At 33.1% G+C, this 25,403-nt stretch overlaps 2 protein-coding genes across 10 annotated transcripts in view; one reads left to right on the top strand and one right to left on the bottom strand.

The window, feature by feature from the left end:
- The window catches only part of DOCK7 (dedicator of cytokinesis 7), a 234,757-nt gene that overhangs the window by 76,287 nt on the left and 133,067 nt on the right, over nt 1-25,403 (top strand). For all 9 annotated transcript variants that reach the window (XM_030812931.1, XM_030812929.1, XM_030812928.1 and 6 more), the window contains exon 15: nt 23,902-24,019. In XM_030812931.1, coding sequence (XP_030668791.1) covers nt 23,902-24,019 — 118 coding nt within the window. The remainder of the gene's footprint in view (nt 1-23,901; nt 24,020-25,403) is intronic.
- ANGPTL3 (angiopoietin like 3) lies at nt 5,685-13,013 on the bottom strand. Its single transcript, XM_003265167.4, has 7 exons — nt 12,482-13,013; nt 11,729-11,839; nt 9,313-9,427; nt 8,634-8,747; nt 8,127-8,222; nt 6,270-6,536; nt 5,685-5,874 (listed from the first exon to the last, which is right to left on the bottom strand). The coding sequence occupies exons 1-7, from the start codon at nt 12,974-12,976 to the stop codon at nt 5,690-5,692; spliced, it is 1,383 nt and encodes a 460-aa protein (XP_003265215.2). The 5' UTR covers nt 12,977-13,013; the 3' UTR covers nt 5,685-5,689.

Raw genomic sequence — 25,403 nt, 5'->3', positions numbered from 1 at the left:
TAATGACAAAATCTTATATACTGCTAATACTGCTGTGGTTGGTTTACTACATTCATAATTTAAGGAAGTATAAATTTCAGCTGAACGTTACTGAAAATTCAGGAGCATTTTTTTTTTTCTATTCAAGTGTATGGTCCTCTGCTTCAGAAAGTATTGGTTTTTGTTTTTATTTTTAGAGTTAATAGATGTCTCAAGCTGCTGCCACATACTCTGCTATTTTGGTTTTGTCCTTGTTATACCACTCTGAGTTTTATTCTATCGAATTGGCCCTAGTTTATTTTAACTATAAAAATTGAGTCGGCTGGGCACGGGGGCTCACGCCTGTAATCCCAGCACTTTGGGAGGCCGAGGAAGGTGGATCACGAGGTCAGGAGATCGAGACCAGCCTGACCAACATGGTAAAACCCCTATTTTTAGTCTCTACTAAAAATACAAAAATTAGCCGTGCATGGTGGCACATACCTGTAATCCCAGCTACTCAGGAGGCCGAGGCAGGAGAATTGCTTGAACCCAGGAAGCGGAGGTTGCAGTGAGCTGAGATTACTCAGCTCACTGTGCAATGCCACTGCACTCCAGCCTGGGTGACAGAGCGAGACTCCATCTCGAAAAAAAAAAGAATTCTGAGTCAAGAGCTCTATTTCCTAACATTTTAACATAGCCACCCAGAAGTTTTTAGTTAGGGGCTTGCATCTGAAGGTGATGGAGTGTTATCTTAGATTGTGAAGGGAAGGAGTAAAGTTCCAGAAACAGATGCAAACTCTGAGAAGGGCAGTTTTGTTCTTCTGTCCTGAGAATTATAGTATGTTCAGTTAGGAAGCGTTTGTAGAGATTATTTACTTAAAGGAATGTGAAAAATGACACGGAAGAACCGGTTTTTAAAAAGTATATACATTTGTTTGGAACTTTATAGTTCATAAAGGTATTCAAATACAGTATCTGGCTTGATGATTACAACCCCATGAAGTATTAATAGATTTGACAGGATTATTATTCCCATCTATTGGGTGTGGAAACTGAGGTTTGACCGCGTATTTGAAGATAAATAGGTACAATCTTACATCTTCAAGGTTGTAATTTATTGCTCTTTCAAATTATATACTCAGTCATTTTATTAGATGTATGACTGTTCTTAGGACTAAACATGAATTTAGAAAAAACAGCTTTTATATTTTAGATAGAATTCTTAAGTTTATTTTATATTTCCTAAAATGTCATTAAAACCTCATTTTATTAAGGGTTACAATAGAGGATTGTTAGTGCTACTTTCATAACCTTGAACTGTGCACCAGTTAAGTAATTTTACCCTAGTTGATTTGCCATGATAATACTTTGGACTTTGATAAAAGGGCCAATTGTTTGGTCACTTTCTTTTCATTTTTAAAACTGCTGTGTTTGATAATCACTCAGTAGTACATACATAAGTGCAGTGTTTATGGCTATTAGTGATGGGAAAAAAATCACAAGGAAATTTGATTATGCTACAACAGAAGGTAGAGTATATATGAGTACAAATTTGGAATACGTTTCTTAAAGGAGACAAATAGTAGATGCTCAATAAATATTGGTTAATGAATACCATTTCTAAAATTAATGAATGAGTTAGTTGACTTACATGAGTTATGCTATTAGGAAGTAAAGATACAAGCATGAAAATATGCTGATTCCAAGATGACAGAGTGTATGTAAATAGATTACACTACGCTAGGTTACCCCATAATGAGACGTGTGTACTTGGTTTCAGTAAAATTCATACTGGTTCAAAATAAACTCTTGATATAGAAATTTTTCAGTAATTCACTAAAGTCAAGTAAATTGACTATCTTTGATGCTTTTGGAGCTTTTAGTACTATTTTTCAGAATTTTTATTATGATTTGCCATATTTTCTTCTCTGTATTTTCTCAGTAAGTGCCATTTGAGGTGTATGGACAGTAATTCTGTATGGTTTCAGAGGAACAAGCTGCCATTTACTAGAATATTTGTGGAAGAACTGAGATATCTGCACCTTAAAATACGGCACAATCTAGCCAATCAGAAATGTGTAGGGAGACATTCTAGACAAATGAAATACATTAGGAAGGCATAGAGGAGATGTTTAAAAGTAGATCATTTTGATTAGAGCAGAAGGTTTGTGTTGTGGAAAAAAATGACTAAAGAGGTAATTTGGGGCCAGGTGATAGAGACTTTTGAAAACCTGGAAGGATTTTGGATTCTGTTCCGAAGGCCTATACTCTTCTAACTGGAGTATACATTCTTGTGAGGGCACAACTATATGGGACGTGCAAGTTCACAGGATAGACATGACACATCTTCTAGGAGCATCACTTTTTAAATACTTGGGTGGAAATAAATATTTTTATATGAAGATTTTTTTGAGACAGAGTCTCACTCTGTTGCCCAGGCTAGAATGCAGTGTTAGGATCATGGTTCACTGCAGGCTTGACTTCCCAGGCTCCAGCGATTCTCCTGCCTCAGCCTCCCAAGTAGTTGGGATTACAGGCACCTGCCACCACACCCAGCTCATTTTTGTATTTTTTGTAGAGGTGGAGTTTTGCCATGTTGCACAGGCTGATCTTGGACTCCTGGGTTCAAGCAGTGCTCCTGCCCCTGCCTCCCAAAGTAGTTGGATTACAGGTGTGAGCCACTGCAGGCATGAAGATAGATTTATAAAGTATAAAACACAATTCACATGCAATTTTAAAGTAAAATTCTAAGATTTAAGCTAAGATCCCAATAAGATTCTGAAAGAAATTTGTGCATATAATAAGTTATTTTATCCTGTAACTCCAGACAATAAAAGGATTTGTTTTCATTATCCTCTGCTGTTATAGTTCTTCAGTAGATGAGCTTGAAAGACACAGGTCCAGGCAGTATGCAGCCATTACAAATTTCTTTTCGGAACATCGACAGGGAGAGGGATGTAAAATTAGGAGGAAAGAGGAGACTACTTATATAATCTAGCACTCAAGTTAAAGACAGTCTTTGGGGAAGAAAGCTTATAAGATTAAGAGACGTTTCAAGAGAAGATTGTATTGAACTTTGTGGCTTATGATGCAAAAGAGGTAATTTACAAAGTTGAGTGAAAAGCTAGAGATGTCTTCTAGGTTCCAGGCTTCTGTGACTGGGAACATGCTGGTCATATTAATGGATATAAAGAAGTGAGGAAGATGGTGTGAGAGAGTATAAAGGAGGGAAGGGTGGGTAGAAAGGGATAGCAGTAGCAGTAAGGGGCTGGGGAATTTGTTATTTATTTTTTTTTTAGTCAGTCTCGTTCTGTCACCCAGGATGGAGTACGGTGGTGTGACCTCAGCTCACTGCAACCTCCACCTCCTGAGTTCAAGCGATTCTCCTGTCTCAGCCTCTTGAGTAGCTGGGACTATAGGCACATGCCACCACGCCTGGCTAATTTTTGTATTTTAAGTAGAGATGGGGTTTCACCATATTGGTCAGGCTGGTCAAACTCCTGACCTCAGGTGATCCACCTGCCTCGGCCTCCCAAAGTGCTGGGATTACAGGTGTGAGCCACTGTGCCTGGCCTGTTATTTTTGATATGTTGAATTTGAGTGAAGTATAGGGTATTGAAGGGAGAAATGGCAAATAGGCAATGTAAGAAGGGGAACTGGAAAGAGACTTGGGATGAATATGTAGATTTTGGAACTTTATTCATGGTAAATAAAGGAGTCCATGAGAGCAGATAGAATGTCTGAGGGTCAGTGTAGAAAACATATTGAAGGTTGTCCATTGGCCCACAGTACTAAATAGGAGAAAGGAATAGGGTTATAAAGATGGGTTCATATAAGGCATAATCCATGGAGAGTATAGTATTGTGAAAGCAAAATGAAGGTCAAGTTTGAAAAAAAGATATTCGTATTAGTAAGTAGTAGAGAGATGAAAGGGAAGGTAGTCTGAGAGATCAAAGGGGATTAGACTTCGCTTAGATCAGACAACTGTGAGTTAGTGATGGAATTTGAGCACTTTAAGCGAAGTAGTGAGGACAGGAGACAGTCGTATGAACCATAAAGAAAAGAGCTCCTTTCTCTTCTTCTACCAGAAGTATCTTTCTGGTAGAAAAAAGCTTTATATGGGGAAAAAGTCTAATTTACTACTTCTGAAAGGAACAAAATGAAACATGTCGTATGAGAGTTTTTTTTTTTTTTTAAGGAAACCGAATAGAGAAAGCAACTCATATATTAAATAATGAATTATTTTGCATTTGAAATTGTCCACTTTTGGGGGAAGAGAGGAGCCATTTTGGTATTCTGGCCCTAAAAAAATCAGCGTTAATTTCGACAGCTTAGTCTGTGGTCCTGAAAATTATAGATTATTTTTACCTTTATTATTTTGTACTTTTCTGGAACAAAATATTTACATAGGATTCACATAGATCATACATATATTTAATATATGTGACATATAAAAATATATATGACACGTATGTTGGATAATTTGAAATACATAATGCTAAGTAAGTATTGGCAAAGGTAGGTCACCATATAACTTGGGCACTATATCCTTTAACAAATGGGTTTAATTTAAAATTTCTTACTGGTAATTTTAAAAAACATATTTAAAAATAAATTCTGACAAGTGATACTGTGGTAAAAAATTTGTACCTAATCTTTAGGGATTTAGGGTTTAAATTACTTAAGTTAAAAATAACATAATCATCCATCTGTTGTGATGTCAATAAAAATGCAAGAATAATTTAAATTTCTGTAATTTAGGGACTGGGTCTTTGTTTATTGAATTTTGAAAATATATACATGCTTGTCAGGCTGTTTAAACATTCAGTAACTTGTTACAAGTTTTATTTCTACTTGAAAACCTACACGAATGTATTAGAATCACAGCATATTTAGGGGAAATCTAAACTTTAACTCGATGTCACAAATATGTTCATTCTTACTGTAATCTGACAAGATCCCTTTACAATTATTTGTTTTCATAGTATTAAGTGTTAACATATATAAAATGTATACAGTATATATTTTAACAAATATGTTAAGGTATAGTGATACCTCATGTTAAAGTCAATGTGACTTAGTAGTCATCATCTCCATTTGTTTAAAGACAGCGAACTTTTTTTAATACCGTATTTAATCCTGCTTCATTAGTTTTCATAAATAAATCATATCAAACATTTACTCCAAATTATTTTGTAGCAAAATGAGACGTCAGTTTAAAAATTTATATTACAGATTTTACACATACTCTGTGCTGACAATTTTTAGTTTTGAAATTAATACTACAGCATTTAAGAACTGTACAATTATCAGTCCTCTGTATTTAGTCAAGTTTAGAGTTTTAACAAGAAAACTAGTTTTTTAAACTGGGAAAGTTGTGATATTAGCTCGTATGACTTTTAAAATAAAAGTCTCTAAATTTTTTATTTAGAAAAGTTATTTAATAAGTTCACCTATTGATTATAATTTAGATTGTGACCATCTAAAATTGATTCCCACATCACAAAATTTAAAACAAATAGTATTATAAGAATTTTGATTGAGAAATGTAAACAGTATTCTTTAAGGTTATGTGATTGTATGTTTAATCTTAAATAGACAGTGACTTTAAGATAAAAAAAATCTATTTCTCAAGCTTTCTCTTAAGGATTTAATACCAGATTATTAGACCACATTAACTTGGAATGAGTTTAATGTTTAAATTATTGCCTTTTAAATTTGCCTCAGTTCATTCAAAGCTTTCTGAATCTGTTGGATGGATCAACATTTTGGTTGATTTTATAGAGTATAACCTTCCATTTTGAGACTTCCAAGATAATCCTCTTCTCCTCTCTGGCTTAGATTTTGCTCTTGGTTTGTTATATTTACCATTTAGGTTGTTTTCTCCGCACTCATCATGCCACCACCAGCCTCCTAAAGGAGATAGATATGCAATTTAATGGGTACAGACTTGTGTGTAGTTACTGTTACTGTATTTCCCCGTAAGTTTATCTTCCTTTCTTATAAATATGACTGTTTTAGATGCATGTATCCCAGTTTTAAATAATCTGTATAAGTCCCAGTTTTAAGTAATCTGTATAAATAATCTATAAACCACCAAAAAGTAGAAAATCTGAGGAAGATTAGAGGTAAAATACCTGGTTGAACTAGAATGAACACTTTCATTATAGTTAAGAGGTTTTCATCTAGAGAGAAAACGCTTATTTGGGATTCGGATTTTTAAAAGTTGTCATTGCAGATAATAGCTAATAGTGTGGGAAGATACTTTGAAGATATGAAAATAAAGTATTGGTATCAGAAAAAGATACCTGAATAACCCTCTGGACAGTTGAAGTGTCCTTTTGCTTTGTGATCCCAAGTAGAAAACACCAAATCTTTGTTTTCTGGGATTGCATTGGGGACATTGCCAGTAATCTCAACTAGATGTAGCATATAGTTGGTTTCATGATTTCCCAAGTAAAAAGAATATTCAATATAATGTTTGTTGTCTTTCCAGTCTTCCAACTCAATTCGTAAAACATAATTAGATTGCTTCACTATGGAGTATATCTTCTCTAGGCCCAACCAAAATTCTCCTGAAAAGAAAAGTTTTAAAAATCTGTGAATTATTAACCACAGGTTGGACACTGACAGTTTTTTTTAAGTGTTTTTTATTGGTGCAACTAATTGAGTTCTTTAGTCTTGAATCCCTTGATCATTTTAGAGTATCTTAAAATAATACCTTTTAAAACAATTTTATTGAAGATATATGCACAAAAATGTTAAAAATATTAATAGAACTGAAAGTCTGATTATCCTTTCTATAATGCATATTACAAGACATGTTTCACCAGTGAAATGTGTTACATTATTATAGATATTTTAAAGTCTCATCATTGGTAGAGGAATATTTTCTTGTAAGTCTTTATATGGATAAACTTTACTATCAGCTATTTATTAACATCCATATACAGTCAAGAGATTTGTTAAGTATTCCCAGAGACTTGAGTAATAATAATGTCACTTTCTTCAAATGTAAACCTGGCCTTTGGTATTTGCTTAATATATGTTTTCTTTGTAGAAAAAGACAGGAATAAATTTTAAAAATCATTCTAAATTTAAAAGCATGGTTCTTAATAACTTTTTTCTATAATTTTAAAAATTATTTTTATCGGAATTAAAAACATAAATAACAAATATAAATAGATTGTTCTTCATCACAATCCTTTTTATTAAAGTATTTAATAAAATACTGTTTTCATTAAACATTCACTATTGTCTTATTGCTATTGAGTTAGTAGGAAGCTTCATTTTAAGGATTGCTGGTAAATACAAGTACAAATGGGTTACTTTCTTACCAGAATTAAGTGAGTATTCTTGACTTACCTGTCAGCCTTTTATTTTGGGGTTACACTCACTATTAGAAGATTTGGAGCTACAAAACTTATCACTAAGTATACCTTCTGGGTAGGGCTTTAACTGGTAGTTTGAATACAAAATTTTTAAATGGTCAAATAGTACTGAGCATTTAAAAATTTGATATAATAATGAATGTCTTCTACTTTATAAGTGAGTACTTAGACATCATGGATTTTTATATGTGCTTTTTGGATTTTAAACATCTGTTATTTTATCTTGCTTATTTTACTATTTGTAATCAAAATAGAATAATTTGCATTGAGTTAACTAATTCATTATAAGCCATACATTCTATATATTATATTTAAATAATTGAAATTTTAAAATGTATACTGTATGTCTGAGTTTCCTGGTCCTTTTAACTTCCAGTTAATTGATATATAAAACGTTAATGAGAGAATAGAGTGACTAATGCTAGGAGTGGTTCTTTTCACAGCTTATTTGTAACAGTTACTACTTATAACATATAACATTTAATCAAAATTGTCTTTAATAATTATAGTTATGATCATTGCAAGCCATCGAATTAAACTGTAATAAGTATATTTAAGAACAGACATGTAATTGTGATAAATGTAATTCAAATAATAACTGTTGTAATAAGTGTAATTTACTAACAAATGTGTAATTGTTTGATAATAAATTATATGAAGGCTGAGACTGCTTCTTGTTCATTACTACTTTTCCTAATACCTGGTCCATAATAGGTTCTCAGTAAATATTTGTAGATTAGCAAGTGAGTGAGTGAATGAATGTAGTCCCCTTACCATCAAGCCTCCCGAAACCATATTTGTAGTTCTCCCACGTTTCATTGAAGTTTTGTGATCCATCTATTCGATGTTGAATTAATGTCCATGGACTACCTGAATATAATGAATGAATGAGATGTATTTTTAGTAGATCGATGTTGACAGATGTAAATAACACTTTTTTGTTTGTTTGTTTGATTTTAATTGGTGGTTTTGTAAGGTAGTTTATTAATGTTATGGCAATACATTTTATTATTTATTATGGTCCCAAAAAGTTAAGTGAAGGGCAATTAATGAATTTTGGCATAGTAAACTTATTGATAATAGTCACTTCAGATTATTTTAGAGGAAAAGGAGAATATTGAGTAAATACATAAACAAGGTAAAAGTATTAGATTTATACGAATACTCATGTTATATATATTTCATATATATGTATAAAACAATGATAACCAGGTTAATCTTCCTAATACATAATGAGTAACTTGAACTAACTACCGTCTATTCTCCTTAGACAGGTTTTACCTGATATAACATCACAGTAGACATGAAAAACTTGAGAGTTGCTGGGTCTGATGGCATACATGCCACTTATATGTTCACCTCTATTATAAATGGTAGTACAATCAGCAGGAATGCCTAGAATCAATAAAATGTTACTACATCAGATTTAGGAATAATATCTTTGGAGCTTGAGATTTCACTTGACATTTTATGAAATTGTGGCAAGTGTAGCATTTTTTTCAGTAATGTTTATGTTAAAGCATTTTTCTTAGATGGCATGTTATTTAAGAGTGTAAGAATCATCTTAACAAACTATTTTCTTTTAAAAAATTAATTATTTTTTAGAGACAGAGTCTTGTTCCACCAGTCTGGAGTCCAGTGACCTTTAACTTTAATAAATATTTCAGCATGTATCTCTTAAACAGGAGATTGCTCTCCTTTAAAACTGCAATACCATGATCACATCTAAGAAAATTAATAAACCTTCTATATTATCTAATAATCAAGTCCATATTTATATTTCTCTGATTGTCTTAGGTATGTCTTTTATAGGGTGTAAAAAGAACCCCAGCATCCAATTTAGGTTGATACATTGTATTTGATGGAAATCTCTTAACTATCTTTTAGTCTAGAACAAGTCCTAAGAATAGGGAATTTGATAATAATAGCTTCAAGAAGGAAACCTACCAAAGTGTCTTACCATCATGTTTTACATTTCTTATTTCATTCAGCTGAAGAAAGGGAGTAGTTCTTGGTGCTCTTGGCTTGGAAGATAGAGAAATATCTGTGGGTTCTTGAATACTAGTCCTTCTGAGCTGATAAAAGAATATGAATCTGTTTTTTAAAATGATACTGAATATACAATCAGGGGAAGTCTGAGTAAGGATGTCAGAAGTACAGCTTGTCTTTCAGTTCATAATGTCATAACGGTGTTTGATACTTAAACAGTGTTAATTCAGATTGTACAGATTACCTGTTCTCAAAATATTTCATCAGGGACATAATAAGTTAAAAAAATAAAGCAAGGCAAAAAAAGCAGACATTGGTCAGAAAACAGAGCAAGGCCAAAAGTAGAGACTGCTTTGCTTAGAATATTGTAATGTATTTTTTTATTTATATGAATAGAATATATTTGATATTCTGTTCAGATTTTAACTTTAATAATTTTCAGGTTTAGGTCTTATTGATCTTCAGACCTGCTATAAAGACATAATACATAATTTGAACCAGGCTTTCTTGATAATTTGATAATTTCTGACCTGTAAACGTATCTGTAGATGTTGGCAGGTTGGCAAGTTTGTTTGCTTACCTTCCATACATTCAGTAGTTTATCCTTAGTTTAGCAGTAACATTTTATTTTTATTTAAGTGTGTTGGGTTTGCAGTTTATTGAATGATAGTTTTTCTCATTGGCAGTAAGAAAAGCAGAATATATAATATCTTGCATTATTAATGTTAGTTTTTTGATGCTGGCATAAATGATATTTCCTAGGACCTTATTTAAAAGGATCTATTGTAAAGTTTGCTTGCTGGGTATTACTCTTTTCTACTAAGTAACTATGTGATCTTAAACTTATGTGATCCCATAAGTAACTATGTGATCTTAAAGTTACTTAAATTTTTAGAGTTTTGTTTTTTTAATTTAAATATGAGAAAGTTAAATGATCTAACTCTTCTTCCAACTCAGAAATTCATTGTTTTGGTTTCTTCACACATTTTTATTTTTAGACACAATGTATATTACTGTAGTAACATTTTCCTTTGGGGAGTAGGTTCATTTAATCATAGTAAAAGATAAAATTGAAAAGAATTTAGAATAATAACATCATAAGAAGGAAAGTATGGAAACCAAAAGTAATTGATAAAAAACCTTTTAGCAGCACTACTAACATGTTTGTTTAGTGGAAATTGGTAATAATACTTGTTTTCTATTTCTTGAAAATGATTTTGTTTACCAGTTTCTCTGAGTTTATATTATGTTTTTTTGAATCCTCTTGAATGGCTGTTTAAGAGTATTATTAATATTTTTAAACTATTTTACTGCATATTAGAATACTTAGATTCTGACATAGCTTTTTTCTAAACAAGTGTTTCCCTCTCTCACTTCACCAGATGTTTACATTGTAGAGTGATTACATTGTTGAATGTTGACCTTTAATTATGAGGCACACTATTTCTAGTAATCCAAGTAATAATAATCATAGCACACGCTTCTGTGTGAATATGACATTACATTTATTAATTCAACAGAAATGCCTACTATGTGCCATACAGTATTCTATATTCTGGAGTATATACAAATAATGGAAAATATGAAGATAATGGAAAAAATCCCCGTATTCACAGAGGTTACATTTTAGTGCAAGAATAGAAGAGGTAAATAACTAAAATTTATGTTATGTTAAATAAAGGTGAGTGTGCAGGAGAAAAGTAGTTAAGGAAGTAGAAGTTTTCAGGGATGGGACCAGGCAGTTGTGATTTTTGGTTAAGTGACCTTGGAAGTCTTCATTGGGAATTTTATGTTTGATAACGACCATAAGGGAAATCAGAGAGTGGGCCACGTAGATACCAGGGCAAAAGAGCATTCCAGATAGAGGAAACAACAAGGGCAAAGGCTTTGAGGTGGCAGTATGTTTGATGTGTTTGAATACTGGTAAAGCGGTCAGAATAACTACAGTAGAGGAGGTGAAGTCAGTGAGATGATGAAGGGTTGGGTAATCTTGGTCTAAAGAGCCAGTATGAGTGAGATGGAAAGCTATTGTGTGGTTTTTAGCAAAGAGAAACATGATCTAATTTGAATTTTAGTAAGATGACATTGGCTGCTATGAATTAATTTTTTTCTTACAATAATCCTGTAAGTTCTGTTATTATCTTTGTGGTATATGTGAGGAAACTGAGAGACAAAGGGGTGAAGTAATTTATTCAAGGTCACACAAAGTTTTAGAGCCATGGTTTAAATGCAGGTAGTTTATTAGCTTCAGAGCCTGCAATTTTAACAGTTATGCTGATGTGATAATTTTACTCATGATCCAGTTAAAGCTTGTAAATAATTTTAGGATTCAGTGTTTTTACAAACCTGTGTGAAAGATGGGACATACCATTAAAATACTGACTTACCTGATTTTCTATTTCTTTTATTTGACTGTGCTGTTGGTTTAATTGTTTATATTGTTCTTCCATGGTCTGGAGAAGGTCTTTGATGCTATTATCTTGTTTTTCTACAAAAGTCTGGATATAGAGGGTAGGTTGGTTATAAGTTGCTTTCCTCTTTCTTTTCTATTAGAGTTTTGATTTCCTGTAACACTATCATAATCTAAATTTTAAACTAATAATGGCTTTGAAAAATGAATATTGGCAATTCCTTCCCCTTGTATGCTTCTTTCAAATAGCACATGTTTTTGTTCTTAACATTTTATTTAAATTGTACTATCTCTAAAATTTGATTTTCTGAACTTCAATTAAAAGAAAAAGCCCAGCATATTTTAATATGAATAAATCTTTTCCATTTACTGTATTATTTAATCTGTTTTAAACACTGGAGAATAGTTTTAAAATTTTTTTAACTTTTTACTTACTGTCAGTAATTTGTGATAGTGTAATGACATAGTGTTCTAGTTTGTATAACTTAACCGATTTGTAATTTCATATGAAATGTAAAGTTTCAGTGTTTTCATATATAACATTAGGGAAACAAAAAATAACTTGAAATTATAATGGGAAATTTTATTTTCTAGAGATTACTTTTCTTGGAAAAAAATAAAGTATTTCAACAATGCAACAAAGTATTTCAAATGGCATGCCTTAGAAATATTTTTTTTAAAAGATCCACATTGAAAACATAAACATGAACGCTCTTTATTTTCTACTTACTTTAAGTGAAGTTACTTCTGGGTGTTCTGGAGTTTCAGGTTGATTTTGAATTAAGTTAGTTAGTTGCTCTTCTAAATATTTCACTTTTTGTTGAAGTAGAATTTTTTCTTCTAGGAGGCTTTCAAGTTTTGAGTTGAGTTCAAGTGACATATTCTTTACCTCTTCATTTTTGACTTGTAGTTTATATGTAGTTCTTCTCAGTTCCTTTTCTTCTTCTTTGATTTCACTGGTTTGCAGCGATAGATCATAAAAAGACTGATCAAATATGTTGAGTTTTTGAAATATGTCATTAATTTGGCCCTTAGTCTTATGGACAAAGTCTTTAAGACCATGTCCCAACTGAAGGAGGCCATTGGCTAAAATTTTTACATCGTCTAACATAGCAAATCTTGTTTTTGGCTCTGGAGATAGAGAATCAAATGATGAATTGTCTTGATCAATTCTGGAGGAAATAACTAGAGGAACAATAAAAAGAAGGAGCTTAGTTGTGAACATTTTTATCTTGATTTTCAATTTCAAGCAACGTGGAACTGTTTTTTTCTGGAAGCAGACCTAGACTTCTTAACTATATATATACCAATATTTGCCCAGAAAACGTAAGGTTGGTAGGTGAATACAGTTAATCATTAAGCCGTGTTAACTTGCACGAATGTGACCTTTTTCCACATTGAGTTAGGTCAATGCTAAATGAAATCAAAGAAATGAGCAACTAACTTAATAGGTAATTTAAAATTGTATTTAACTTTGCTGTATTATAAACTACACATTCAATGCTGTGTTGACTGCCTGTTTTTAAAAGCTAATTTTACTTTTTTATGATTTTAAGAGATTTACAAGTCAAAAATAAACTTTTTTGTTGGGTAAATTTATTATTAAAGTTGAGGGAAAAAAATTAATGAATTAAGTATGCATTTCTCAAACTGTACTTTAGTTCTTTTGGAAACAGTGATCCATTCCAAAAAACACTTTCTCTCTGAAGCCTTTCTCCACTCCCTCAGGTGGTGTTATGGCTCTCAATGCTGTATTCCTCTGGTACTCTGTATAAATCAACGTATAATTATATGCTCCTTATTTTTTGTCACTATAATTGTTAGTATTTTTTTTGCATCACCTTATATGTCTTAACCATCCTTGTATAATATCACAAAATCCCATATATAGTAAGTGTCATTAAAGACATTTCACTCCCTTTTCTCCACTGTGTTCTGTGTCTCTGTGTTCTAGGCTGTTTACCATGTGATTATTGAAGGAACAATGGATATGTGGTCATCTAGTATCAAACTAGAATTGAATCTTAAATACCTTCAATGTCACAAGCAGCTTGCCCATCATAAGTTTTTCTGAAGTTTGTTAGCTTAGTAACAATTTTGATAATACACATTTAACAAAAAGAAGAGATTAATAACTTTTTTTTAAAAGATGATGTCTTAATATATTGCCCATGCTGGTCTGGAAATACTGGGCTCAAGCAATTCTTTTACCTTGGCCTCACAAAATTTACAGGCATGAGCCCAGCCGATTAATAATATTTCTAAAAATAAATGTTCCACTATGCTTCCAACTTAGTGTTAAAAAAATACTAAATGCTTAAATTAGCGATTATTCTTACTGAGTGTTCATATTAAGAACTTTGTGAGAAAATAGCATCCTTTAAAACTGCTTAATCTTGACTTATTAATATGGTGAAATTGTTAAGAATATGGGTGCTGGAGTCAGACTGTGGTATGGGTCCAAAAGCCGGCTCTAGCTGTCTGGCCTTGCACAAGTTACTTAACCTCCCCATGGATTAGTCTCATCTGTAAAGCTAGGGTAATTATAGTACATAATTCATAGTGTTATGATAATTTAACAATAATACATGTAGAACACTTAGAACAGTGTTGGGCAAACAGGTAGTGCTCAAAATGCTAGTTATTATGTCACATGAAACTAACTTTTAACCTGTGTATGTGTGTGGGTATATATAATCAACCTTACCTAAAAGAAATTTTTCACAAAGTTAATAGCTTTTTAACACAGGGAAGAGTTTTATCGTAATGAATTTCAGTGTAAATTATAAATTGTTAACACAAAATAAACCATTTCCAAATTTCTTTTCTTTTCTTTTTTAGAGACAGGGTCTTGCTCTGTTGTCCAGGCTGGAGTGCAGTGGCATGATCATAGCTCACTATAGCCACGAATTCCTGGGCTCAAGCGAGCCTCCTCCCTCTGCCTCCCAAGTAGCTGAGACTATAGATTCATGCCACCACGCCCAGCTAATTTTTAAGTATTTTGTAGAGACTGTGTTTCACCATGTTGCCCAAGCTGACCTCGAACTCCTGACTTCAAGTGAACCTCCCATATCAGCCTCTCAAAGTGCTGATATTAAAGGAGTAAGCCACTGTGCTCGTCCCTAAATTTCTATTCTTAGAAATGCCTCTTCATTGTATAAAATAGAGGCTCTTCCTTTTGATGACTTAGGATTAAGGGTTTTAGGTATAATAGTTGACAATAGAGGTAGTATTCCATAGTGGTTAAGACCATGATTCTGGAACAAGACTGCCTGAATCAGAATCCCGGATTCGATATTCTTCAGCTTTGTGACCTTTGGTCAAATTACTTCACATCTCTGAACCCGTTTTCTCATCTGTCCAGTGAGAATAACACCTATTTTATAGGGTCATATAAAAGATTAAAAGTTTATATTTTCAGAGCACTTAGAACATTACCTGATGTATCATAAACACCACACAGTATTATATATTAGTCATTTTTGTAATTAGAAATAATCAATGCATTTGTACCCATACTATAGTATTTTACTGGTGAAAATTAATTGCATATTAAGATAATGTAAATTGGGAAATTTTGTTATAGTCTAGATTTTCTGAGTTTTGGTCTCTTGTACATTTTTAAAGAATTACGTCTTTTGATTAGGTTATGTATGATTTTTAAGTGTCCAATACAGAACCACAAAAGGGTAAGAAAATATTCTTCATTTTCGTCTTACCCTTTACTCTGGTTCATGTAATGGAATTATAAGTGTATGTTGAGCTAGAGAAGAAATTCAAATTTTCTTCTTCTTTAAATAGAAAAGTTACAGTTGTAATTATTGGTCATGAAATACATATTTCAAAACTTCTTTTAATTAAGCTGTCAGCTTTTGTGGCTTATAACTATTGACCCTGATATTTCATCTACTTGCTAGTTGAGGGAGAATATAGATGGGCCAGCTTCTCTCCCTTATTACACTATAAGCTGTTGATTGGCAAGATTTGTATGTGTTTTTAACTTATATTCCTTATAATGCTTTAGTACAGTAATGCCTTACACATTGTAGAAACAATGTTTATTGAATGAATAAGAGAATGATAAAATCAACATATAGGGATTTCCAAGCGCAGAATGTATATGTAGTAGTGGTTACCCCCTTTTGATATAGTACGTTCTTTTTAGAGAAGGAAATTTGAAGAGTAGCCCCTTTTTTAGTTAATGGAAGTAACCGAGCACTAGTACTGAAGACAGGCTTTATGAAATTATTTCCTTCTATATTTGATACTGTACTAGGATACTAACACTTTTTGCACAATTTGTGCAATTTCTCACAAATAACACTGACAGAGTAGAGGTAATGGTCACGTAGTCTTGGTTTCTAGTATATTGTCTCTTGGTATAAATATCTGTATAATTCTTTTCTTATAGTAATTTGAACAACATTATTGATTATAATTAATTTGCCTAATTATAAACTGCAGAAGCATTTCAACATGGGAAAATGCGTTGAAAGTAGTAATTTTATAAAGGATTTTCTGCCTGCCTTTTAATACTTCCTGTCTGAGTACACACTGCTAAAAGCAGAATCTGATCTTTGCTTGAACTTGTGCCTATTTAAATAGAACCCTGATCAAATATAACCAGTAATGTAAAAACTAAAAAATTTTATGCCAAGGAAAATAAGAAACTTGTAAGCAAATGTAGGGCCTAATTTAAGGATTCCTAGTTCCTAGGAACCAATATAAAAATTTCTTAGCTACAGAGAATTTTAGGACATTTAAGAGCCTAAATTGTTTAAATTCCAAGCAAAGCAAAGTCCTTTATCCTACACCAGGTTGTGTAATCTTATGGAGATATGACTTTCAAATAAAATACAGGGTATTTTGGCTCTTTTTTACATAGTATCTCTAATTTTTTCCTTTTTAACTATGATAATTTGTTTTTTAATTAATGTTGTATAGGAAGATCCTATTGTATGTTTTATACTGATAACATACCTCAGTTAGAACCACTCACCTATCAAATGCTCAATTGTCTTATTAGACCGTCTTTTTGGAGGTGTAGGTCCAGAGGTTAAGTGAGCTTTGAAGGAATAATTTTATCTATCTTACCATTTTGTGTGTTCACTATTAACATGTTAAGTTTTATACATATATATTTTTTAATTGAACAGCCATATCTTTGGACATGTAAAGATTTTTTATTTATTTATTTTTGAGACAGAGTTTTGCTCTTTGTTGCCCAGGCTGGAGTGCAGTGTCGTGATCTCAGCTCACTGCAACCTCCCCCTCCTGGGTTCAAGCGATTCTCCTGTCTCAGCCTCCTGAGTATCTGGAATTACAGGCACCCCCAACCAAGCCTGGCTAATTTTTGTATTTTTAGTAGAGACGGGGTTTCACCATGTTGGCCAGACTGGTCTCGAACTCCTGACCTCAGGCGATCTGCCTGCCTTGGCCTCCCAAAGTGCTGGGATTACGAGCGTGAGCCACCATGCCCAGCTAAGATTTTTAATGTGCAAAGTACTTACTGTGAAAATTCAGGTATTTCAAAAACCTATAAAAAATAAAAATCTTGACTCTATTAACATTTTGGGTCTATCATACCAGACCCTTTGAATGACTAAACATAATTTTTACAACACAAATGGGATCTTGTTATATATAATAGCTCATGATATATATATCATTCAGGATCTTAGTATTTTAAAATTTATTTTCCTATGAATGTCTATAGAGTTACCACATCCTTTTTAATAGCTGCATAATCATGTTATATAGATGAACCTTAATTTAATCAGCCCCCTTTTAATCATTTGTTTCCAATTTTCTAATTATAAACAGTATGTATAGAAAATGCTTTTATGGTGGTGATGTATGTATATAAATATTTTCATATACATTCATAGATGTTGACTAGTAACTTACGATTGCTTTTGTCAGATTGTCCTTCAAAAGGGTTGTACCAGTTTACATCCCTGCCAGGAGTATATGAGAGTTCCTCTTTTCCTATATCCTTTTACAAATGCTTTTAATGAAAAAGGCAAAAAATACTGATAAATCTAACAGACAAGTATATATCTAGTTTGTTTTGCTGGCCGTCTCTGTCGCCGTCTTTGCAAATCATCTGGGTATGTATATAATTTGCTCCCCTCCTTGTTACCCTCTTTTTGTCTCTTTCTGACTTATTTTAGGAATTATTTACATATTGTGGATACTAATTCTTTGTTATATATGTAACAAACAATAGATTTTTTCAATTTGTCAGTTTCTTCCACCTGTGTTTATGGTATCACTTGCTCTGTATTAATAGATGCTTTAAAATTTATATCTTATAAATGTTCTGGCTTATGCTAAGAAATGCCTTTCTCACCTATAAAATCTGGTCTCTTTAAAGCTCCTCTAGTATTTTTGTGGTTTTTATTATTTTAGCCTTTGATTAGTCTGTAATTTATTTTGATGAGAGATTGAAATATGAATTCATCTTTTTCCTGCGAAGTGTCAACTACCTCAACATTTTTCATTAATTTACCTTGTTGATTTGAAATTTCTTTGAAGGAGAATTTTAAATGCAAAGTAAAGACTTACTAGATTTATTTGGGAATTTATTAATGGAGTTAGTAGTCAAATGGAAAAGAATTTGGATTCAGAACTCAATTGCATGCCTTTCACCTTCAGAGATGAGTTTAAAATTATATTGCTTATATTGGAAATCAAACGTAGTTTATAGATAGTGTTCAATTTCTATTTAACCTGGAATCTAAACTCCTAGAAGTGTTAAGTAACTAAATTTTTTAATGCTGTCTGTACTATTCATTCATTTATTCATTAAATATGAGGCACTATTTAAGGGACTAGTAATAGAGCAGTTATACAAATAGATAAGGTCCCTGCCCTCATGTATTTTGGCTGTATTAGAGGAGATATAAAAATAAGAAGTAATACATAAATGAACAAGATAATTATAGATTCTATGAGTTCTGAATGAAGTAACAAAGTGGTGTGATGGGGGAAGGGTAAAGGTGAGGCTTTCTTGTATTTGAAAGATGGGAAGTAGCCAGTCATGTCCATGCCCGCAAAGCAAAGATAGTAGTAATCCAAATGTGGAGATTTGGGAGTGGGGGGTGGTGGAGGGAAGCATGCATGGCATGTTTGTTTTTCTGTATGTTTTGCATGTCTATTTCATTTGGAAATTTCTCGACATTTGTGAGCAGATTTTTTTGAGTTTTTCTTTTCTTTTATTATTTTTTTATTTTTTAATGTAGATTAATACATTTTTTTAAACTTTTAGGTTTGGGGACACATGTGAAGGTTTGTTAGGTAAACTCGTGTTACAGGGGTTAGTTGTACAGATTCTTTCATCACTCAGGTATTAAGCCCAGTACCCAATAGTTATCTTTTCTGCTCCTCTCTCTCCCCCACCCTCTCTTCTCAAGTAGACCCCTGTGTCTGTTGTTTCCTTCTTTGTGTTCATAAGTTCTTATTATTTAGCTATAACTTCTAAGTGAGAACATGCGGTATTTGGTTTTCTCTTCCTGCATTAGTTTGCTAAGGATAATGGTTCCCAGCTCCATCCACGTTTTTGCAAGACATGATCTTGTTCTTTTTTATGGCTGCATGGTATTCCCTGTGTATATGTACCACATTTACTTTATTTCTTTATCCAGTCTGTCATTGATGGGCTTTTAGGTTGATTCCATGTCTTTGCTATTGTGAATAGTGCTGCAATGAACATTCACATGCATATGTCTTTATAGTAGCATGATTTATATTCCTCTGGGTATATACACAGTAATGGGGTTGCTGGGTCGAATGGTAGTTTTGCTTTTTGCTCTTTGAGGAATCAGCATACTGCTTTCTACAATGGTTAAACTAACCTAGACTCCCACCAACAGTGTGTAAGTGTTCCCTTTTCTCCACAACCTCACCAGCATCTGTTATTACTTTTTTACTTTTTGATAATAGCCATTCTGACTGGTGTGAGATGGTATCTTATTGTGGTTTTGAATTGCATTTCTCTCATGATCAGTGATGTTGAGCTTTTTTTTCATATGCTTGTTGGCTGCATATGTGTCTTCTTTTGAGAAGTGTCTGTTCATGTGCTTTGTGGGCAGATTCTTTAATCCCAGGTCCTTGTCTGGCTGCAATGTGATTCTGTGTTCACAGCATTTATCATACTACATTATTATCATTATTTGCTTGTCTGATTTCCCTTCTAGACCATGAGTTCTATGAAGCTAAGGACTTCATCTTTTATCTCTGTATTCTCAGTACCTATCACACTGGATACTCAATAAACATTACGATGAGGAATTATAGACATACTTCAGGTTAATATATTATCATGTGCTTTGGATTCTGTTCTTTCCCACCATCTCCTCAGGAATCTTACATTCTTGTTCTAGTATATGCAGACTCTGTCTTAACTAAATTATTTTCAAAGGATGTAATCAAGATCAAACCTTTCTTATTTTAAAAGACTTCCAAAATTCCCATAGTCTGTCTCCAATTATTGCATTATCTTTTTTCCCTTCACAGCTACTTTTAAGAATTTCATTTTATTTTCTTACCTCCTTTTTATTCCTGACCCAACTTTTATCTATTTGCAGCCTGAGATTATCAGTGACTTTCATTTTGCTAAATCCTGTTGAATTTTTTCAGTACTTGCCTAACTTGGCTCTTGAGTAGCATTAAATATTTAATTATTTCATTTTTCTTATATTTCCTTCCTTTGGTTTCCATGTCATTGTACTCTTGTGGTTTTCTGTCTTCTGGATGGGTGCCTTTTCGGTCTTCTTTGCAGACTTGTCTGTCTCTGTCTGAACATAGAATCTTGGAATTCCTTAAGATGCCATTCTTAGAACAACACAGATGAGTAATTAAATGATATACTTTTTTTTTTTTTTTTTTTTCTTGAGATGGAGTCTTGCTCTGTCACCCAGGCTGGAGTGCAGTGGAGGCGTGATCTCGGCTCACTGCAAGCTCTGCCTCCCGGGTTCACGCCATTAAATGATATACTTTTAATTCTTTCACAGTTGGTGTCCTTGAGAATAACTCTCAGCTTGGGAAAAATGATGTATAGATACAAGACAGAAAAGATTAAGTAAAAACCTTATAGTCCTGAATTTGAGTTGGAAATATCAGTATGAAGTCTGGATACTTTTTTTTTGTTAGAAGCATTTCTCCCCAACTCTTTGTACTTAAATCGTCTAGAAACAGTGACCAGTCCACAATGAATGCTCACGTTGTGGTTTGAAAAAAATGTTTCTTAAGAAAACTACAGCTTCTTGGTAAAATAACTGACTCCAGGTCTGGGGGAAAAAAGAAATAAGAAGAGTCTGGAATGTCTTGTCATAACAGAAAATTGTCACTGACTACTATGATTGAATCAAAAACCAGCTTGCATTGTTTTTTTCATTTGCCAAAGATGGGACAATTTAATCATCCATAAGAATAGTAACTCTAATATACTGAGACTCATCAAATATGTTTCATCCATGAGTTTATAAATGATGCTAAAAAATAATATGTAATTGATCATTTTTGGAGGATTGTAGTGCACCAATTTATTATTTTGCAAACTGGCAGATAATGGGAAAGAATCAAGCATTTATTCCTGCCTCTCATATAATGGTTCGCTGGCAAAGCAAATAGTAGATGAGGGAAAGCACTCTTCATAAATGTACTCCAGATGCAAAATTAAAAAGAAATGACAGAATATTACTGTTTGGCAACCTTAATTAATTAATGGATATAGGTGGGCTGGGGACTGTTGCTTGTGCCTGTAATCCCAGCATTTTGGGAGGCCAAAATGGGAGAATCACTTGAGCCCAGGAGTTTAAGACCAGCCTGGGCAAGATAGTATGACTCCATCTCTACAAAAAAATAGAAAAATTAGGCCAGTGTGATGGCACGTGCCTGTAGTCCCAGCTACATAGGAGGCTGAGGCAGAAGGATCATTTTTGGCCAGGAGTTCAAGGCTGCAGTGAGGTATGATCGTACCACTGCACTTCAGCCTGAGCAACAGAGTGAGACCTTGTCTCTTAAAAAAAGTAATAAATTTTAAAAATTAAAAAAAAAATGGATTTAGACATTGATTATCGTCTACTAATTTCACAGAAGGAAGCAGCCAAACATTTCCTGAAAAAATAACACATTATCCTTTATAAAGTGATCTTCCTGAAAAAAATTCTAACCTAAATATGACTAAGGCTCTAGATTCAATTCTCAATTTACAAAAACCGCAGAACAACATCTCAAATGACACTACAGGGGTGCAATCAGTAAAATCTAGGCTCTGGAAAATCTATAGAGAAAACTATTCACTTTCTTCAACAAATAAATCACAAGGCTAGAAAAGATGGGGGATCTTATAAATGAAAAGACTTCCCCACAGACAGCTAGGTACCTATTTTTTCCTCCTATAGGACTTCTGCATGCCTGTCTTGTAACACTGTGTTGTTTTGAAGTGGTCTGTGTATAGGTGTTTTTATCCCATTATACTATGTTCCTCAAGACCAGGGAATGACTTCTTAATCTTCCTATTTATTTTTCAAGTGCCAGCACAATGCCTGACATTTGTTGGAGCAATCAGCAAATGTTTTCTTTATAAATTTCACTGGATGATTTCAGTGGTTGGTCAGTCATAGTCATCTTTGATCTTAAGTTTTTTAGACTAGCAAGCTGACCAGTCATAACAGTTCTATATTTGCCTTTTACATGTTTTGACTATTTTGAGCACAACTGATTCTTCTTTTTTCAGTACTTCTAGTTGGTGTGCTTATTGTCAAAGACATTCCCATCCTCTGGCATGGCAATTACTTTATTGCTTTTTCTAATTGTAAAGATCATATATTTTCACTGTAAAATTTTAAATAAAGTATAAAAAAAGAAAACCATTACTATTAACTAAAACACACTCAAGCCCAGCCATCATTATTAGTTTTTAGAAATATAATTAGAAATATAATTTTATCCATTCTCTCTCTCTACCTTCCCCCACACCCTCACACAGAGTTTTCCACAAATAGGGTAATGCCACTATACATCCTGCTCTGGAACCTGCTTCTTCTGCACTGTATATTCCATTCAACATGCTAGGTATCTCTTTCCACATCAATAAATATGGCTGTACATTGTTTGGGGACACATGATATTCCTTCTTATTAATGTATCTTAATTAACCAACTCAGTACTAATGAACATTGTGTTTCTTTATAATTTTGTGTAATCATTCTCTTATGAAAAATGTTGTAATGAATTACTTTGAACACAATCATTTGTACATGTGTACAGTTTTCTCCTTAGGTTAGAGGTGTGTTTGTTGGGTCAAAGTGTTGTGTTCATTTAAAATTTCTATATTGCCCTACCACTCTTCAGAAAATTTAGACCTGTTTTCATTGCCCCAGCAGTTGATTAGCAAGGTTCTATTATACTCAACGTCTTGTTCATTGTCTCTAAACACTAGTCTTCAGGTAAAGTAACTCTTGATTCTTTTTTTTTTTTTTAGCTCTTTGGTGTCTTGAATTATTTCTCTTCTGTGTGTTGGCAGCAAGGACTATTAAAGTTTGTCTATGATAGAGATCATAAGCTGGACAAGAATTCAAATAAATGCAAATTAGGATGCTATTGTTTTGTAGTAACTACCTAACTCTATTATACCCATCATATTGTAATGTGTTTTTGAAAAATAATGTGGAATATTATACCTCTTAAATTCTTAATCACATTTATACAAAAGCCACATTTATAAATGTCATCCTATTTATATGTGCTTGGAGGAACTAAGATAATATTAGAACTTTTTTTTAACTTAATAATGTGTCAGTCCATATTCATTTATTCCAGAAGCCTCTTGTAGAGTGAAGATAATGAGTTTTGAAGTCTGACTGACCTGTACTCTGATTTCAGCTTTGTCACTCACTTGGTTATATGCAAAAATCAGTTAACTTTTCTGAATCTCAATTTATCTGCAAAATTGGGACATGTTTGATTGCTGTGTATTTGAATGATTGCTCTCAGGAACAAATAAAACATCACATGTGAAAATACTTAGCATAATTGCTAGCCAATATCAGTAATTCAGTATTTGCTCACTTGTGGTATTTTGTGAGTGATACATAGTGTTTCTTAGATATGTATTTACTATCATCTATACTGTTGCTTTCACAGAAATCTTCTCTACATATACCCTCAGAGTCTTAATTTTGCCAATCGTCAAGGTTCTGCTAGAAATATAACAGTGAAAGTCCAGTTTATGTATGGAGAGGATCCAAGCAATGCCATGCCGGTAAGAAATGTTCTTTTACTTTTCTAATTGTTTGTATAAAGTTCAAATAGACTTTTTTCTTTCTTTTTGGTTGGCAGCTCCAACCTGGAAATTGATGTGATCTTTTAAACCAAATTTCTAACTGCATTACTTTAGGTATAGATAGTAATGACATTACTTAAAGACTAACTTATTTTTGAAGACTTGGTATATGTTAGGCACTCCTAGAAATACAAAGATGAATAAGACTTGTAATCCAGAGGATATAAAATGAATACATATAAATCTAAAGTAGTGGTTTTCAAAAGAGGGTTAGATCGATATTACCTAGAGAACTCTATCAAAGTAGAGGTATCTTTTCTGTACTTTTGGCATCTATGATTCTTATTCTCCTCAACTCCCTTTAGAATGTAAGGCCAGCTAAGGAGTTGGGAAGTGATGTGTGGTATATGAGGCTGTGTTATAGTTTGAAAATGCTCCGCGGGTGATTTTAATATGTATGGCTTTTCCCACCTTGGTTGACAAACTCTGGCATTAGTTCTTAATCTTGGCTGCACGTTAGATTCACCTGGGAAGCTTTTCAAAATACCAGTGCGCAGGCTTACTCTCATTTAAATTAAATCATAATCTCTGGGGATTGGACAAGGTTTCGGTATTTTTAAGTCTCACTAGGGATTACATTTTGCAGACAATGTTGAGAATCAAGCTATGTGCTAATTATTAGATGATTGGTATAGGGATTCAAAGGAATAGGTAGGCATTCGGAGGTGGGAGAGAATGCCTTACTGAGGTAACAGGCATCTCATGGAAGAGATACTTTTGTGCTGAAACCAAAGGTCATTAAAATGTTAATAGCAGTGTGTTTGGAGAGCGGGAAAGGAAAGCATTTCAAGTTGGGGAATGCCTGTGAACAGTAATGACAGTGGTGAGTTGCCAGTGAACCAGAGCACTGGAAGAAAAATCAGAAATAGTAGATTGAGACCAGACTAGAGATTCGTAACTGTCCAAATTGTCATTCAGGATTTGTGGGACACTAATAAATGCAGGTTTCATGAGAGAGAATTTTTGGCTCAGCTGAAGTCAGTAATATATGGAATAGAAATATGCTATTGCTATAGATGCTCAACCTCTGAGAACCCTAGTGGGATGAAAATGAGCTAAGAGTAGGTGCATTGTTAATAGTCTTATTTCATCCTTCCATGTACATCTTTTAATGAAGTTCTTCTGATTTTCCACATACTAGGAAAGATACATTTTTTTCTACCCTATTGCCTCAGTTACATCAACATTTGTAGATATCCTTGACAACAGTGAGCACAAATTATTCATCTTTGTATTCTCCTATGGCATTTTTTTCAGATTATTGCATATAATACATACTGAATAAATATTTGTTGAATAAATG

This window comes from Nomascus leucogenys, chromosome 5, assembly GCF_006542625.1.
Source record: "Nomascus leucogenys isolate Asia chromosome 5, Asia_NLE_v1, whole genome shotgun sequence".
Classification (NCBI taxonomy): Eukaryota; Metazoa; Chordata; class Mammalia; order Primates; family Hylobatidae; genus Nomascus; species Nomascus leucogenys.
This window is presented reverse-complemented; position numbering and strand designations above follow the sequence as displayed.